Source organism: Pundamilia nyererei, unplaced genomic scaffold (assembly GCF_000239375.1).
Source record: "Pundamilia nyererei isolate P.nyererei 1_Seehausen unplaced genomic scaffold, PunNye1.0 scaffold00002, whole genome shotgun sequence".
NCBI classification, from domain to species: Eukaryota; Metazoa; Chordata; class Actinopteri; order Cichliformes; family Cichlidae; genus Pundamilia; species Pundamilia nyererei.
The window spans coordinates 1,339,425-1,354,323 of NW_005187403.1; the positions used below are offsets into that span (position 1 = coordinate 1,339,425).

The following is a 14,899-nucleotide window of genomic DNA, read 5'->3' on the forward strand; positions in this document are numbered from 1 at the left end:
TTATCCTATTAGCACTAATGAGAGAGGGGTATGTTGATTATGTGTGCTGAGAGCTACCTGTGAAGAGGATATTGTGGAGAGATAACTGTTAAATCACTCTCTCCATTCTCCACAGGTCATTTTCATCCAAATATTATCACACACACCATCACTCTCACCTCCATTGCGCTCATACGGCTGGCTTGGACAGACGTGCTGTTTACTGCTAAGTAAGCAATTCGTGTTGAATGCCAATTTTCCTGCTTCAAAGAGCAGAGTCCTGATGTTGGTCCAGTGAGAAACAACGGAGACGTGCGAGCTTTGGTGTGTGTGCGTGCATGTGTTTGTGAGAATGTATCAAAGTAAGTGAGTGTGTATTGACAGAGCTGGAGGTAATGTAAAAAAAACACAGGTTAGACTCCACTTCATTGGGTGAGAACTAAATAAATCATGTTGGGGAAAAAGTAGGAGAACTGGAGATAAGGACTTCTAGTAGACAATTTTTCTTGAAGAGCCACTGCAAGTTTAGTGTACTTGTCACAAGGAGGCTTTGAAATCAGTTGTTTAATGTCTCTTTGGCTCTGAAGAGAGTTTCGTAACAAGTGAAAAACACTTATCAGTTATACAATATTGGGTATTCTAAGTTTGGGCTTGTGCTTAAAGTTTAAATGTGAAGTTAGCTGTATCATGGGAAAAGGAGGATCTAGTAGTTTGTTTGGAGCTTTTCAGATACTATTGACTAGGACTTTATGGTCTGAAATTTCTGAATTCTGACCTCAAAGTTTTCCACGGCAAATGTAAAGAATCAAAATGGCTGTGAGCAGGAACTTTCTTAAGTTCATCCACTGCTACTCATGAAATCAGGGTGCATGATATTAGTCTTAGTTTCTTAATAAGAACTTCAAACTTCCATCATACTTCTTCAAGCAGGATGTCTAAAATGTATGGCTTCCAGGTTATATCTAACAGCATAGGAGCAGGAAGATTCTTCAGTCTCTGCTACTTTGATTTAGACCATTCTTTTTAGTCTGTCTTGTGAATCGCCCAACTTCAAATTTCCAATAAAAATTCATAGAGTATTCCCTAAATAGGAACAGTTTTTCCATAGCTTGAGTTTCTCTCGCTTCATAAAAACTGTATGAGGATGATTCTTCTTTATATCTCGTGTGTGAACTTCATTGATGCTTCTAGTTAGGGCTGCAAATGTTCTGACAGACACACAGCTGTATCCTACAGCTGTCAGCTTTGTGTTAGGACTCTGCAAACTGAAGCCACTAAAGTGGACGTTTGGAAATATTTATGGTGCCTTTTGTAAACAAATGGAATTATACAATTCCACTACCAGGATATAGCCATACTCCATGACATGTATTCACTATGTTAATGTGGAATGAAAGTTATCCAGATTAAAAATCCAAACATTTAGCATTAACCAGTCAGAGTGACCCACCCTCGAAGACAAATGCAAACAAAGAGTCACACTTTAAAAACACAGAAAGATCCTGAATTCGCTCAAACACTGAAATGAATACCTTTGCATTCACGCATCAAATCAAACTATCAAAAAACTTCACACACAGATTTATTGACATTTAATGTATAACAACTGGTTCAGGACTGATACTTATTGTTTTAAGTATTTAACTGCATTGTTTTTTGTTCCATCATATTTTTTTGGTCCACAACCACCTCTCCTTTTTGAGAGGAAAGGTGGTTGAGAGGTGATTTAACATTATGCGTAGGAAGAGACAAGCAGACATAGTGGGCCCTCTTGAGAAAGAGAGAAAGCACGTTTGCCTCTATTTGTTTGTGGTCCACACCTGCTCCCATGGACACTGTGGAAAAGCTTATAGGTGAGTATAAGAGAGCTGCGCATCGTTCAAGAATACTGTTTTCTACTCCTGCTGGCCAAAACAACCCTCAGGTCACAACAGCTCCTAGTGGGCAGCCCACTGAAGCTCTTGTCTAAATATGGTCACTCCTGACACTGGAAGATCAAGAAAGAGATTACCATGAAGATAAACTACAGAGGAGGCTGTGCTTGTCTTTTATATAGACTGTGGTTAAAAAAACAAAACGACAACAACAACAACAAAAAGACTTCTGGAGCAATGTTCTTCGGACAGACAAGGTCAAAGTGGAGATTATTTTAGTCAAAAAACAAGCACAGCATATCAGCGCAAACACCTCACACCAACTGTCAAGCAGGATGGGGGAGGCCTGATGATATATACTTGTTTTGCAGCTAGAGGATTTGGGCACCTAACAATCACTGAGTAAACCATAAACTCCTCTGTATACTAACATACTCTAATGTCAAACGCGAGGCCATCTGTCGACAGCTAAAGCTTTGCTGAAACTGGGTCATGCGATGGGACAGTGATCCCCATCACAGCCGCAAATCTACAACAGAATGGCTGGAAAAAAAAAAAGAGAAAAGAATCAAGGTGTTGCAATGGCCCAGCAAAGCCCAGACCTCAATCTGTTTGAAATGCTGTGACTGGATCTTAAGAAAAACGTGCATAAACGAATGTTTGCAAACCTCAATGAACTGAAGCAATGTTGAGAAGAGTGGGCCAAAATTCCTCCACAGCGATGTGAGAGATTGATAGGGTCAAACACAAAACAATTATTTCCAGTGAATGCTGCTAAAGCTATGATCGGGTCTACTAACTATTTTGTAAGACCACACAGGGTCCTGTAAAAATGTATTGTGATAACGTATTTGTAATTTAACTCATTTCAAGCCAAAGCTTCAAATATTCTCTGGATCCAGCTCTTGAAACTGGATAAATCACTACACATGAATAAAAAGAACCAAGTTGGCCCTATTACTTTTTTTCATAACTAATTGGGCTCACTTTTATCTAAAAATCGAATAAAGAGTAAGGTTCTCCATCTATTTCAGGTTAGAAATCTCTCACATTAGAATGCTTAAATACATCTGAGGAATATTTTAAATAAATCCAGTTAATATATGCCTGTTAAAGATAAATGTTTTGCTACTAATGACTTAAAAAGGGGTATCTATTATGCATTTTCTTATCTTCTGTGACATATATAGTTACAATGGTGGGTGCTCAAATTAAACATGACTAAAGTTTCAAATAGTGACGCCAAGGTATGAACCACTCCTCCCTACATGCCTCAAGTGCCTCAGTCTGGAAACCTTCTTTCCAGTATGATGAGCAAGTCAGCATCAAAGTGCCTGTAAGGGTGGCACTAAAGGATGACAATCTAAAATAGCTCACGAACAAGTAACACCAAATCTAAATTGTTAAATATACATTAATTTGTACAACAAAGTCCTCCAGCAATCCAACCACGACTGCATCAGAGAAACTGTAGCATGACTGTTCAAGAGGATTTGCTGCTGCAGAGAGGCACTAATTAATACGAGCTAATGATTGTTTCTACTGTGTCTAGGCCACTGAGCTGTTAAAATATTATACAAATCCTTCTCATCTCTCTTGAATTTGTTCTTGTTGTCATGAAATTTCAAGATTAGGTCAAGGTGGAGCTAAAACAACGACATTTTTCTAGTAAAGATGCTAAAGGTTTACCATTTCCTGCTTCTCATAAACTGAAATTTGGTGCTTTTATTTATCACATCTGAATGAAATTTGTGGGTTTCAAATTGTTGTTTATCATTGTGTTGCACTGCTATGTCTTTAGGAATCTCAGACTAACAATTACCTAATTAAAAAAGAAAAAAATATGCAGCTATGAACATTGAAAAGTAACATTTTGTCTCTTGGACTTACTAAATATTTTCCTTGTCAGAAAAATAAAAGTTACAATAACAATCAGCAATAGGTAAGGTTTAGCATCATCTATATATTACATAGTCCAATAGCTCCCCCACCAGGATGTCACACCACATTACAAGTTCAACAACAACCATAAGACGCTGCTGAAAAAACTATGAAATACTATTTTTTTTGTTTTTAGCAGCCATGTCATTTTAACTACACACAACAGTTTTTAGTGGTAAAATTTTTCAAAATACATAATTTCAGAGAGATCATTATGCAGTAGCTACGTTTTAAGTTTTTCTAGTAGTTTAGTTTAATTTATTTGCAGCAGGGTTGCAAAAAACCAAACAAACAGCCAAGGAAAAAAAACATACCTGCGGCTCATCTTTTTTTCTTGCTCCTCTTCAATGGGCTCTGCCACTTTCTCTCCACCCTTTTCCTTCTTTAGCTTTTTACTTATGAGCTCTCTGATCTTCTCTTTCTTCTCCGAGTCATATTCCTCATCTGTGTCCATGTCGTCCTCAACATCATCGTCAGCCTCGTCACCTGACTGGAGAAACACATCAAACACTTAACGCTGATACTTCGCCTCTGAGTGCAAATGGAGGAAAATCTAAAAGACTTACCAAAGCTGCATCACCAGATGCAGATGCTTTTTTCTTCTTACCCCTGTGAGCAGAGCAAACATAGGTTCAGACTTTTTAATAATTCAAATTTAAAAAGGAAATTAAAATAGTTTTATAACTATTAATGAATTACTTATCAACTGCTGGAACAGAGCTCAGTCTGGGATCATCTTTCAAAAGGTCATGGCTGCTTTTGCTTTTTCCCTTGAATGTCTATTTAAAAAAAGAAAAGAAAAATGCCCAGACAACAGTTATTTACATGTCTATGTACTTTTTGAAATTTTTTAATATTTCTAATATACACCTAGTTATGATGTGTGAGTGGCACAAGAGTAAATGTCAGAGGTGCCCACATATAATGGTTTTATGATCCAGTACCTGGCTGACTTGGTTCACCATCTCCTCATCTTCTTCAGCTTCCTCTCCAAATGATAAAAGACTGAAATTCCTACAAAACACACCAACATGGGTAATTGCAGGGAAATAACATATTGTTATAAATCTTTATCAATAACATTATTGGCACTAAAAATAAATTAAACATGTAGCAAACAGTAATGAGTTTAAAGAGGACCTATTAAACTTTTTACCTCTAGTTCAGGCTATCATTCAGGTTCTTCAAAGAGAGGCCAAATATACTGGACCTGCCAATCTTTGCATTCAGGTGTTTTAAGTCACATTGCCACAGGTGTATGTAAGCCATGCAGTCTGCCTTCACAACATTTGTGAAAGAATGGTCGCTCTAAAAAGCTTCATGACATGGAGCATAGACCTGAATTAGGATCAGCAAGTTAGTTTGTGAAATTTCTTCCATCCAAGATATTCCATGATCAATTGTAAGTGGCATTATTCCAAAGAGGAAGGCTTTAGGAACCACAGCAACTCAATCACAGCGTGGCAGACCATATAAAGTTACTGAGATGCTGAGGCACAATGCATGTAATCATCAATGCTCTGCTGACTTAGAAACTACAGAGTTCTCAGCCTCACATCAGCACAATTATGACGTGCTACTGGCTTCGTGGCATGGGTTTCAATGGCCGATCAGCTCCTGTAGATGTAGCGTGTAAGTAGCCAGACACTTTTGTCCATATAGTGTATAAACCAGAGCCAAAGTTTCAAATAATAATAATGATGTTAGCACAGGTACAATAAATCCCTAGGTGCCAAGAGACCAAAAGCAGAGGTTTCATACTGACCTAAGCAATCTGTGTGAATATATTGTTTTCTAACATTTTAACACCAACATATACACAAAACACCAAAGATCAGGGATAACAGCACATACACCAATCAGGCATTATGGCCACCTGCCTAATATTGTGTCGGTCCCTGACTCGACAAGACTGCTGAAGGTGTGCTATGGTATCTGGCACCATGATGCTAGCAACAGATCCTCTAAATAGAATTTGGATGCCAAGTCAACACTTAAAACTCACTGTTGTGCTTCTTGTCCTCACACCATTTTTGAAAAATGAAACAGGCCTGATTGTAGGTGTAAGGCAGGTAAACGATGCACATCCACGTAATTCATCAGACCAGGCCACCTTCTTCCATTGCTCTATAGTTCAGTACTACTGCTTGGTGCTTTCTGTGGTGGACAGGGGTCAGCATGTGCCTATGCATACACAACTGTACAGTGTATTGTGATTCTATCAGAAACAGCAATACATTTTTGGCAGTTTGAGCTACAGTATCTCAACTGTTGGATTGAAACACGGGCCAGCCATCACTCGCGCCTCAATAAGCCTTATAAGCCAGGCCGCCAATGACACTGACCACTGCATATTTTTCCTGCTTCTAACATCAATTGGGGGGAAAAAGTTAATTTTCTGCCTAACATATCTCACCTACTAACATGTGCCATGATGAAGAGATAATCAGTGTGACCACTGTCAGTGTCATGCCTGATCGGTGTATGAGAAGCATAAACAGCAGCTACAGTGGACACTTTCACTGTTTGTAAACACTTGATTTCACTTCAGAATAACTTTGTGGTCTATGACCTCTGTAGTCTTCTGGCAGGTGATAAGCTAAAGGAGCAACAACACTGGGGGTAACTAAAAACATTGGCATATAGAATGGGTTACCTTAAAGGTTCAACCTTTTTTACATAAATGATGAACCATAGACCAAGGTCCAGTATAAGACTCAGTATAAGACAAATGAGTAATATTTTACACTGTGAATCATGCAAAGCTACTCTAGTAAAGTGCAAGAAAATATATATCTATATATAGATATGGAAATAAGCATAATATATTCCCTTATGTACAAAAATGCAGGTGCTCCTGGGTACAGTCTTGATCTTGTTTCAATCAGAAAGACAGATGAAGGCCGAGCACTCACTTTGTGGCTTTTGACTGTGATTTCTTTGTCTCTTCTTTATCCTTTTCCTTTTTGAGTTTCTTTATTTCACGAGGTATGATGTCATCAAATGGAGAATGTAACACCTAGGACAGACAAAAAGAAAAGCTTAAATTACAGAAGCTAGATAAACATATTGCTGAGCAGGTAAAATAGAATGAACTAAAATACCTCAGCAGATTTGATCTTGTGAGGATTCAGAGGTCTTTCCTCACCATCACACTCAACTTCTGCTAATCTGAGCATGTTATACACGGTGTCTCCAGTGACCTGGAGTGGGGATTGCAGAAAATAGAAATGGTCAGGCACACTCTTAGCACATCCTGCCTGGGGAAAACGCCACTCATCTTGGTATATTCATATATTCATTGAAGACAGCATTCAATCATGAATACAGATAGAGAATAAGTCATCATGTTCTTACAGATTTACCTTGCCAAATATGGTATGTTTATTGTTGAGTTCATCTGCACGTCCCAAGGTGAGAAAAAACTGACTGCCATTGTCATGTGGTCCTGCATTTGCCATGGCAACCAAACCCCTCCGATTGAAGCGCAACCTAGAGTGAAACTCATCCTGAAAGGCGAAAGAAAGTTTAGAAGACATCGTATTTTAGTGTCACCTGCTCATAGGAATTAGAAATCCACTTCAGAATTAAAAATAAAATGAGAAGAAAAGCAGCCTCACCTTGAATGGTCGGCCATAGATGGACTCTCCACCTGCCCCTGTCCCAGTAGGATCTCCCCCCTGAACGATGAAATCAGGCACCACTCTGTGGAACACTGTACCATCATAATAACCTAGAAGATCAAGACATACTGTATACTAAATAAACAATAAGGCAACAACAGTTCCCTCAAGAAATCTGAGCCAACAAGGACATTTAAATAAAGACAGTGCTCAGCTGAATATAGTTTCTGGGATTAAATAAAGTCTTATGTACACTCATAACAGCCATTTCTCTGCTTACAAGAATTATATAAGTAACGATGGCTAAGACTCAACATTTATTCACATTTAGTCCATCAATAATCTTCAAAATAAGATAAAAATATGACACTTACACGCATCATGGCCTAATGCTTAAAGAGGCTAGTTTTACCAAACCAATATATTTTAAGGGCACGCCTGGAATAATTCGGCCTAATTTAGCGCAAACTGAATTTGACGTTGTTCTCCAGTGGTTTCTGCACTTCCTTGGTGAATTCTTACCTTCCATGCACAGCTGCACGAAGTTCCTGCATGCTTTAGGAGCCTCCTTGGACCACAACTCAATGTCAATATCACCTGCTGTTGTCTTTAACAGGACCTGCGAAAAGACCACGAAATTATACATTCAGAGCTAAACAGTGTTAGGAGTGGCTAGCTAATGGTGCCTACAAATCCGCAACATTATGCACGAAAAAACTGAAGTTCAAATTGTAAACGGGCGCTTACCTTCCCATTTGTTGGTGGCTCTTGAATGTAAATGTTGCTCATCCTGCCGCTACGTTTCTGTGTTTTGTTAGCAGAATAAAAAATATATTCTCACACGATCTGAACTTTAGGTTCCTCGAAAATACAGATAGTAAAGTTTGTTACAGTAGGTAACTTTAAATGTGATACACTTCACATTTCACTCTTTACAGCCATATTGGCGATACATGAGTTGATTGTTTACTTCCGAGAACATAGGGGGTTTCGGTTTAATTATTGATTTTCTGTTCAGTCTTTTTCAAAGAACGCCACTTAATTTGTTTTTTTCTGTTTCCATAAAATATATAAAAACCTTTTATTCGCACGTGAATCAAACTCCGCGAGTGCTGATGACAAAACAATCCAAAACTAGCTCGGTACTTCACCCCGAGAAACAGATTTTTGGATCGCTCCTAGTGCGCTATCACAACAGCCCCTCTGGAAACAACACGTTTCGTGTAATTACAGCGTAATCTCATTAATCCTAATAATTATGCATTCTTGAGAAAAAGTGAGACGCATAAGATGTTGTTTATAATTAATAATTGTAGAATTTTAGCAACTTAGACTTGAGACAAAAACAACTGCACAAAGAAATCAGAGATTTAGGCGCTGAACGGAAGTACCGTATTTACGGAAGGACCACACGGGCGATCACGGCAATGGCGGCTATTGAAAAGAATGTGGAACTGAAGCGCAAAGTAGATGATGATCATGATGGGGACGGGGACGAAGAAGATGCCGAGTGGGTTGGACCCATGCCAAGCGAAGCCACAAAGGCAAAGAAAAGGAAAGGTGGGATTCTGGCTGTTCATTCGGCACACTGGCAGCTTTTTGCGACTGCTCTCTAATCACTGCTAATAAAGCGCCAAACGCCGTCCGTTAACTTCTGTGTGTATTTGTTTCTCTCAGTACTCGAGTACGAGCGTGTCTATCTGGACAACCTCCCGTCGGCTGCAATGTATGAACGGAGCTATATGCACAGGGACGTCATCACACACTTAGTTTGTACAAAGTAAGTCAGCAGCTACAAGGAAACGTTCCTTTATACGTGAGGAAGCGTTTCCACTTTACAGCACTACTCGCTTACATCCAGCTTATTAAACCACCTTAATAAAAGCGATGCAATGTTAAAATGCCTAAACTATCAATTAGTATTGCCAGCATACTTCATATTCCAGGATTTTCTTTGTGCTGATCCAGTGTTAGCATTCATGCTTGTGCCAACGTGAAAGTCAACCTAAAATGGTGACGTGTATGATACCATCACCTGGGAAATCTAAACGAAGCACCAGAATTGAGTAATTCTTTTATTTAAGAGTGGGCAGCCGTTTTAATAATTATTATTGATGTATTTTCTATCATTCCAGTGACAAGGCATGCCAATTTCCTGCAGCCTTCTGTTTATAGAGGAACCTTGCAGGCTGTATTACATGTTATTAGTTGGTTGTGTCTGTTCATTGTTTGTTTGAAAAGCCACTGAGTGCTGTATCTGTAATAACAATGAAGTTCCATCAGCTGATATAAGCTGTGTTGTTTGCTGTTGACCTGTAAGCTTGTAAGATGACATTTTATCAGTAATGGCTAACATTTATCTGTTGGGTCTTATCACTTTTAGCCTGAAAGTGTTGTATTATTATCTGTTTCCCTGGCATAAATTGAATGACAACCCCCCCAAAACAAATCAGGCAAACAAAGAAAAACTTTGATGCATCCATATTCGCAATCCTGATTTTTTATTTTCTCTTTACTTCAAATAAAGATTGTCTAACTCCATCAGTAGATGGGATGTGGATGGGAAAAGTGGGCTGAAGCTGAAGTAACGCCATAACATTGTGCTGTTTCAGGTCAGACTTCATCCTCACTGCCAGCCAGGATGGCCATGTCAAATTTTGGAAGAAGAAGGAGGACGAGGGGATAGAGTTTGTCAAACACTTTCGAAGTCATCTCGGTATGAACTTAATTTGTGATAACTTCTTTTTAACATTCTTAGTGGCACTGGACTGAGAGGAAGTTATGGAGACCCGGTGCATTGTATCTTATAATATAACCTGTCTTTAATGAGTGAAAAGGATGTGTATAAACACTGTTCTTGCTTTTTGCCCAGGTGTGATAGAAAGCATTGCGGTCAGTGCGGAAGGGGCCCTTTTCTGTTCCGTTGGTGATGATCAGGCCATGAAAGTATTTGACGTGGTCAATTTTGACATGATCAATATGCTGAAGTTGGGGTGAGTCTAAATGAAGATTTTCTGGCCAGACACAATAATGTTTTTACTGCTGATAGATTTGGAGTGCAAGTTCTCCTTTAATTTGATTGGTTTCTCTACTGTGATCTGTCTATATGTAGCTTTCATCCAGGCCAGTCTGAGTGGATCTATAATCCTGGAGATGCCATCTGCACAGTAGCCTGCTCAGAAAAGTCCACAGGGAAAATCTTCATCTATGATGGCAGGGGAGGCAACGACCCCCTCCATGTCTTTGACAAAATGCACTCCGCACCGCTTTCCCAAATCCGCCTGAATCCCAAGTTTCGAGTCATTGTGTCTGCTGACAAAGCGGGAATGCTGGAGTACTGGACAGGCCTTCCAAATGAATTCAAGTTCCCCAAACATGTGGATTGGGAATACAAAACGGACACTGACTTGTATGAATTTGCAAAACACAAAACCTATCCCACCAGCCTTGCCTTTTCCCCCGATGGGAAGAAGATGGCCACCATCGCTTCTGATAGGAAAGTCAGGATCTTCCGATTCCTAACAGGAAAACTAATGCGAGTGTTTGATGAATCATTAACGGTAACCTGCCATTCACCTTTCAGCCTGGATCATTGCTAGCGTTATGAATTTTGCACGCCAATCACAGCTGCTATATGTGTGTTAGATGTTCACAGAGCTGCAGCAGATGAGACAGCAGCTTCCTGACATGGAGTTTGGGAGGCGGATGGCTGTGGAGAGAGAACTAGAGAAGGTGGATGGTATCCGGCTGGCAAACATCATCTTTGATGAGACTGGCCACTTTGTTCTGTATGGGACCATGCTGGGCATCAAGGTCATCAATGTGGAAACTAACAGGTATGCTCACAAATGAAGGTGGAGACTGAATCACAGTTGTGTTTCGTAATAAAATAATGTTTAAGAGATGTAAACGAGTATTTTAATTGTAGTATACAAACTAATGAAATCAAATGTGATAACGTCACATACAGAGTTATATAGACATATAACTCCCGAGCCCTGTGTTTCTTGTTTTCTAGATGTGTGCGGATCCTTGGGAAGCTGGAGAACATCCGTGTGGTTCAGCTGAGTTTGTTCCAAGGTGTTGCAAAGGCCATGCAAGTGGCACCCACTGTGGAGATGAAAGCTTCTGACAACCCTGCCTTACAGAACGTAGAGCCTGACCCAACCATCTTCTGTAGTGCTTTTAAGAAGAACCGCTTTTACTTGGTGAGACAGAAAGGCATTCATTTCAAAGTGACAGCGCTGCATTTTTTCCTATCTTACTATAAGTTTTTTGTCGTCTCTTTTTGAAGTTTTCGAAGAGAGAACCAGAGGATACCAAGAGCGCCGATTCCGACAGAGACATCTTTAACGAGAAGCCCTCAAAAGAAGAGGTGATGGCCGCCACGCAGGCCGAGGGCCCCAAGAGAGTGTCTGACAGTGCCATCATCCACACCACTATGGGAGACATCCACATCAAGCTTTTCCCTGTGGAGTAAGTCCTCAGTGTGAATGCTTTTGGCTCCTCCTTTCACTTTAGAAGACAGGAACAGAACTTTTCCTCTCTTTGGTTTTAGATGCCCCAAAACTGTGGAAAACTTCTGCGTCCACAGCAGGAATGGATACTACAATGGCCACATATTCCACAGAGTGATCAAGGTACGTTGTCCTTTTTCTTTATGAAGCTTGGCGATCAACTGTGGGATTCTGGCTCTGAGTGTTTTTCTCTTTGTCGTTGACAGGGCTTCATGATTCAGACTGGAGACCCCACAGGAACAGGCATGGGAGGAGAGAGCATCTGGGGAGGGGAGTTTGAAGACGAGTTCCACGCCACGCTGAGACACGACCGCCCATACACACTTAGCATGGCAAACGGAGGCCCGGGCACCAATGGCTCACAGTTTTTTATCACCGTGGTACCCACTGTAAGTAGCCCAACTAAAACCACTTTCAGACGTGTATTTTATCATCGTGTGAATAAGATGTCAATTTACTTTTCTGAAAAAGTACGACAGCTACATGTAAGATGGTGATATTACCGTTTCAAACTTATAATTAGAATTATGGTAAAAAGAAGATTATATAAATGACACCCTTTATTGGCGCTAAGATTTTATTTAACAGGTCATAATAAAAAGAATTTAGGTAATTGGGTAAATTAGCTCAAAACAACCGCAGACGAAGAACAAAATATGACACTGTCTCATATTCATTTAACAAATCTCAGGACTTATGGTCATAATGTGTCAGGTTTGGTGAAACCAAATGGCATGGCAGCGCAAACCGCTCATATCAGCTCCTAAACATGTAATTGGTGAGGTGATGGTTAGACCTGGGCATCTTTCAGCCATTCACTTGACTGTGAAACGTCTGTGTAAACCAAAGTTATTCTAGAGTCAAATGTGAAGCCATCTGTCTGACAGCTAAAGTGAAAGTGGGTTGTGCAACAGGCAAATGATCCCAAGCACAGTGGCAAACCTACTACAGAATGACTAAAAAGAAAAGAATCAAGGTGTTTCCATGGACCACCCAAAGTCCACACCTCAACCTGCTTGAAATGTTGAAAGGTTGTATTTACCGAAGTGCTCATAACACCTAGATAATGTTTTATTACATCTTGATATGTAAAACCTTAAAAATTCCTGTGCACTTTCCTTTCACCATAACTACAGATGAAGTCCTTTTTAATTTATATTAACACACCGTTTGCAATGCAGCAGAAAATGCAGGATTCAGCAAAGTCTGGTGTCGCTCCTGGAACAGCATCAGTGTCAGCAATCTTGTAACGTTACATGTAAATGACCAAGCAGAGTGTTGGGTTTCATTCTGTTTCTGTGTAACATGGCAACAGTAAACACGAATACTGTCAGGCACTCAGAGTGTAACGGAAGCCTACACAGACCTGGTGCATCACATTTACCAAAGTTTTCAAAATCCACAACATCACTACATGAGCCAGACTCACGGTTTAATACGCAATTTATTCTAAATGGGGGGTGAAGTTTGAGATAAAACAAAACTATAGTAATTCTCTTTTTTAAATTTTGAGTTTGTTTGTTTTTTATATATAGTTTTCAATTGACTTTTTATGAATTGTTAGTTTGAGTCTTTTTGTTGTTATATGGGGGATTTTTTCTCAGGATAAAGATTCTGTGTTGACTCTATGCAGAGCTTACTACACATAATGGGTAATCAGCATTTATACCCGTCTTGCTTTGCAGTTTTGGTGCCAAAACTCTAGTTAGCAAATCTCTTCCAGTCAATTTAAAAGTATGGGGAGAAAATATTTACCAGACATGAATAGGAGTAAACAATGACATTGCAGGCTGAACCAAACCACATGTAGCTACAGTTGTCAGAAGAGCAGGGCAGGTTATTGAGTAGTTACTGGTGTATGCTTGAGAAGGTTTGCACTTATAATATAGTTTCAGCATTGGTTTAATGCAGAAACAAAAAATCCACCTAAGTCTCGATAAATGTGCACCAAAGCCTCATTTTGCAGGTTGTGTTGACAGATTTGATCTGACTAAGACTTAAATTTGGTTAGTTTGGGGTTAGTTCTATCCATCCATGCATTTTCTTAGCTGCTTAACAGTTGAAGGCTCTATATGGTATTTAAATGGGAAGGAGGGACTCTGAAATAGAAAGAAGACCTGAGAGTGCAAATGGCAGCAGCTCAGAGAGGTACTGTGGAGTGAGGTTGTGAATCTCCTTAAATGCGAGGAGCAAAATCTTGTAATCAAATCTACCAGAAGTCGGTGGAGCTGCTGAAGGACGGCTGTGGAATCCAATGGAAGGAGTTTTGGTGATGATGCAAGCAGTGGTTGAAGTTGTATGGACATTAGAGGAAGACAGAAAAGAGAGTTAGAGTAACCAAGGTGTAAACAAGGATGGCAGTACTGTTAGGTAAGACATACATATTTTTGGACTGTGGGATGAAGCCAGAGTACCCGGAGAGAGTGTGCAAACAGCATACAAGAAGGCTCCACCCAGATGCTGAATCCAAGCCCTCTCGATTTGACGGTGCTAACCTCTGCACCACCCTCGTTTAACTTAGTTGTGTTTTTCAAATGTCTTGCTTTTTGCCTTTTATTTAACTAAAATGCTTTTTATTTAGTTAAGGATAATGACCTCAGTCAGCAATGGACAACAAGTGCTCATAAGATCAACATATGTGTGATTTTTATTTTTATTTTTTTTTAATTTCTTTATGTGCTTCTGTTTTTCTGCAGCCCTGGCTTGACAACAAGCACACTGTGTTTGGGAGGTGCACTAAAGGCATGGAGGCAGTCCAGAGAATCTCCAATGCCAAAGTCAACCCGAAGACTGACAAGCCATATGAAGACATCAGCATTATTAACATCACCATAAAGTAATTGTATGCCTTTGTCATGTAATGTACAGCGATTTATTAAAGAAGACCAAATGTTGTTATAAGAGTGTTTCCAGTTTACATGTCGAAGTATCATCGGGCAAGATGCTGAACCCTGAGTTGCCCTGA

At 39.7% G+C, this 14,899-nt stretch overlaps 2 protein-coding genes across 3 annotated transcripts in view; one reads left to right on the forward strand and one right to left on the reverse strand.

The window, feature by feature from the left end:
- The window catches only part of cwc27 (CWC27 spliceosome associated cyclophilin), a 30,874-nt gene extending 22,314 nt beyond the window's left edge, over window positions 1-8,560 (reverse strand). The window contains exons 1-11 of one of the 2 annotated variants that reach the window (XM_013909353.1): window positions 8,496-8,560; window positions 8,165-8,221; window positions 7,940-8,036; window positions 7,415-7,527; window positions 7,160-7,303; window positions 6,899-6,997; window positions 6,710-6,813; window positions 4,739-4,808; window positions 4,494-4,573; window positions 4,361-4,403; window positions 4,109-4,284 (exon numbers count right to left, since the gene is read on the reverse strand). In XM_013909353.1, coding sequence (XP_013764807.1) covers window positions 4,109-4,284; window positions 4,361-4,403; window positions 4,494-4,573; window positions 4,739-4,808; window positions 6,710-6,813; window positions 6,899-6,997; window positions 7,160-7,303; window positions 7,415-7,527; window positions 7,940-8,036; window positions 8,165-8,206 — 968 coding nt within the window. In that variant the 5' untranslated portion in view covers window positions 8,207-8,221; window positions 8,496-8,560. Of the gene's footprint in view, window positions 1-4,108; window positions 4,285-4,360; window positions 4,404-4,493; window positions 4,574-4,738; window positions 4,809-6,709; window positions 6,814-6,898; window positions 6,998-7,159; window positions 7,304-7,414; window positions 7,528-7,939; window positions 8,037-8,164; window positions 8,387-8,495 lie in introns of those variants that run through there. The other variant, XM_013909362.1, reaches the window with a different exon arrangement.
- Window positions 8,561-8,817: 257 nt separating this feature from the next.
- Window positions 8,818-14,835, forward strand: ppwd1 (peptidylprolyl isomerase domain and WD repeat containing 1). Its single transcript, XM_005720081.1, has 11 exons — window positions 8,818-8,977; window positions 9,095-9,197; window positions 10,030-10,133; window positions 10,290-10,410; window positions 10,530-10,977; window positions 11,063-11,253; window positions 11,436-11,625; window positions 11,712-11,893; window positions 11,976-12,057; window positions 12,141-12,323; window positions 14,631-14,835. Exons 1-11 carry the CDS (start codon window positions 8,845-8,847, stop codon window positions 14,772-14,774), a joined length of 1,881 nt encoding a protein of 626 aa, XP_005720138.1. The 5' UTR covers window positions 8,818-8,844; the 3' UTR covers window positions 14,775-14,835.
- Window positions 14,836-14,899: the final 64 nt, after the last annotated feature.

Excerpts from the sequence above, each read along its gene's own strand:
- ppwd1 (XM_005720081.1), top strand. The coding sequence starts at position 8,845 with ATGGCGGCTATTGAAAAGAATGTGGAACTGAAGCGCAAAGTAGATGAT. Across the intron at positions 8,978-9,094 it reads AAAGGCAAAGAAAAGGAAAG|TACTCGAGTACGAGCGTGTC; the intron begins GTGGGATTCTGG and ends TGTTTCTCTCAG. Across the intron at positions 12,324-14,630 it reads TTATCACCGTGGTACCCACT|CCCTGGCTTGACAACAAGCA; the intron begins GTAAGTAGCCCA and ends GTTTTTCTGCAG.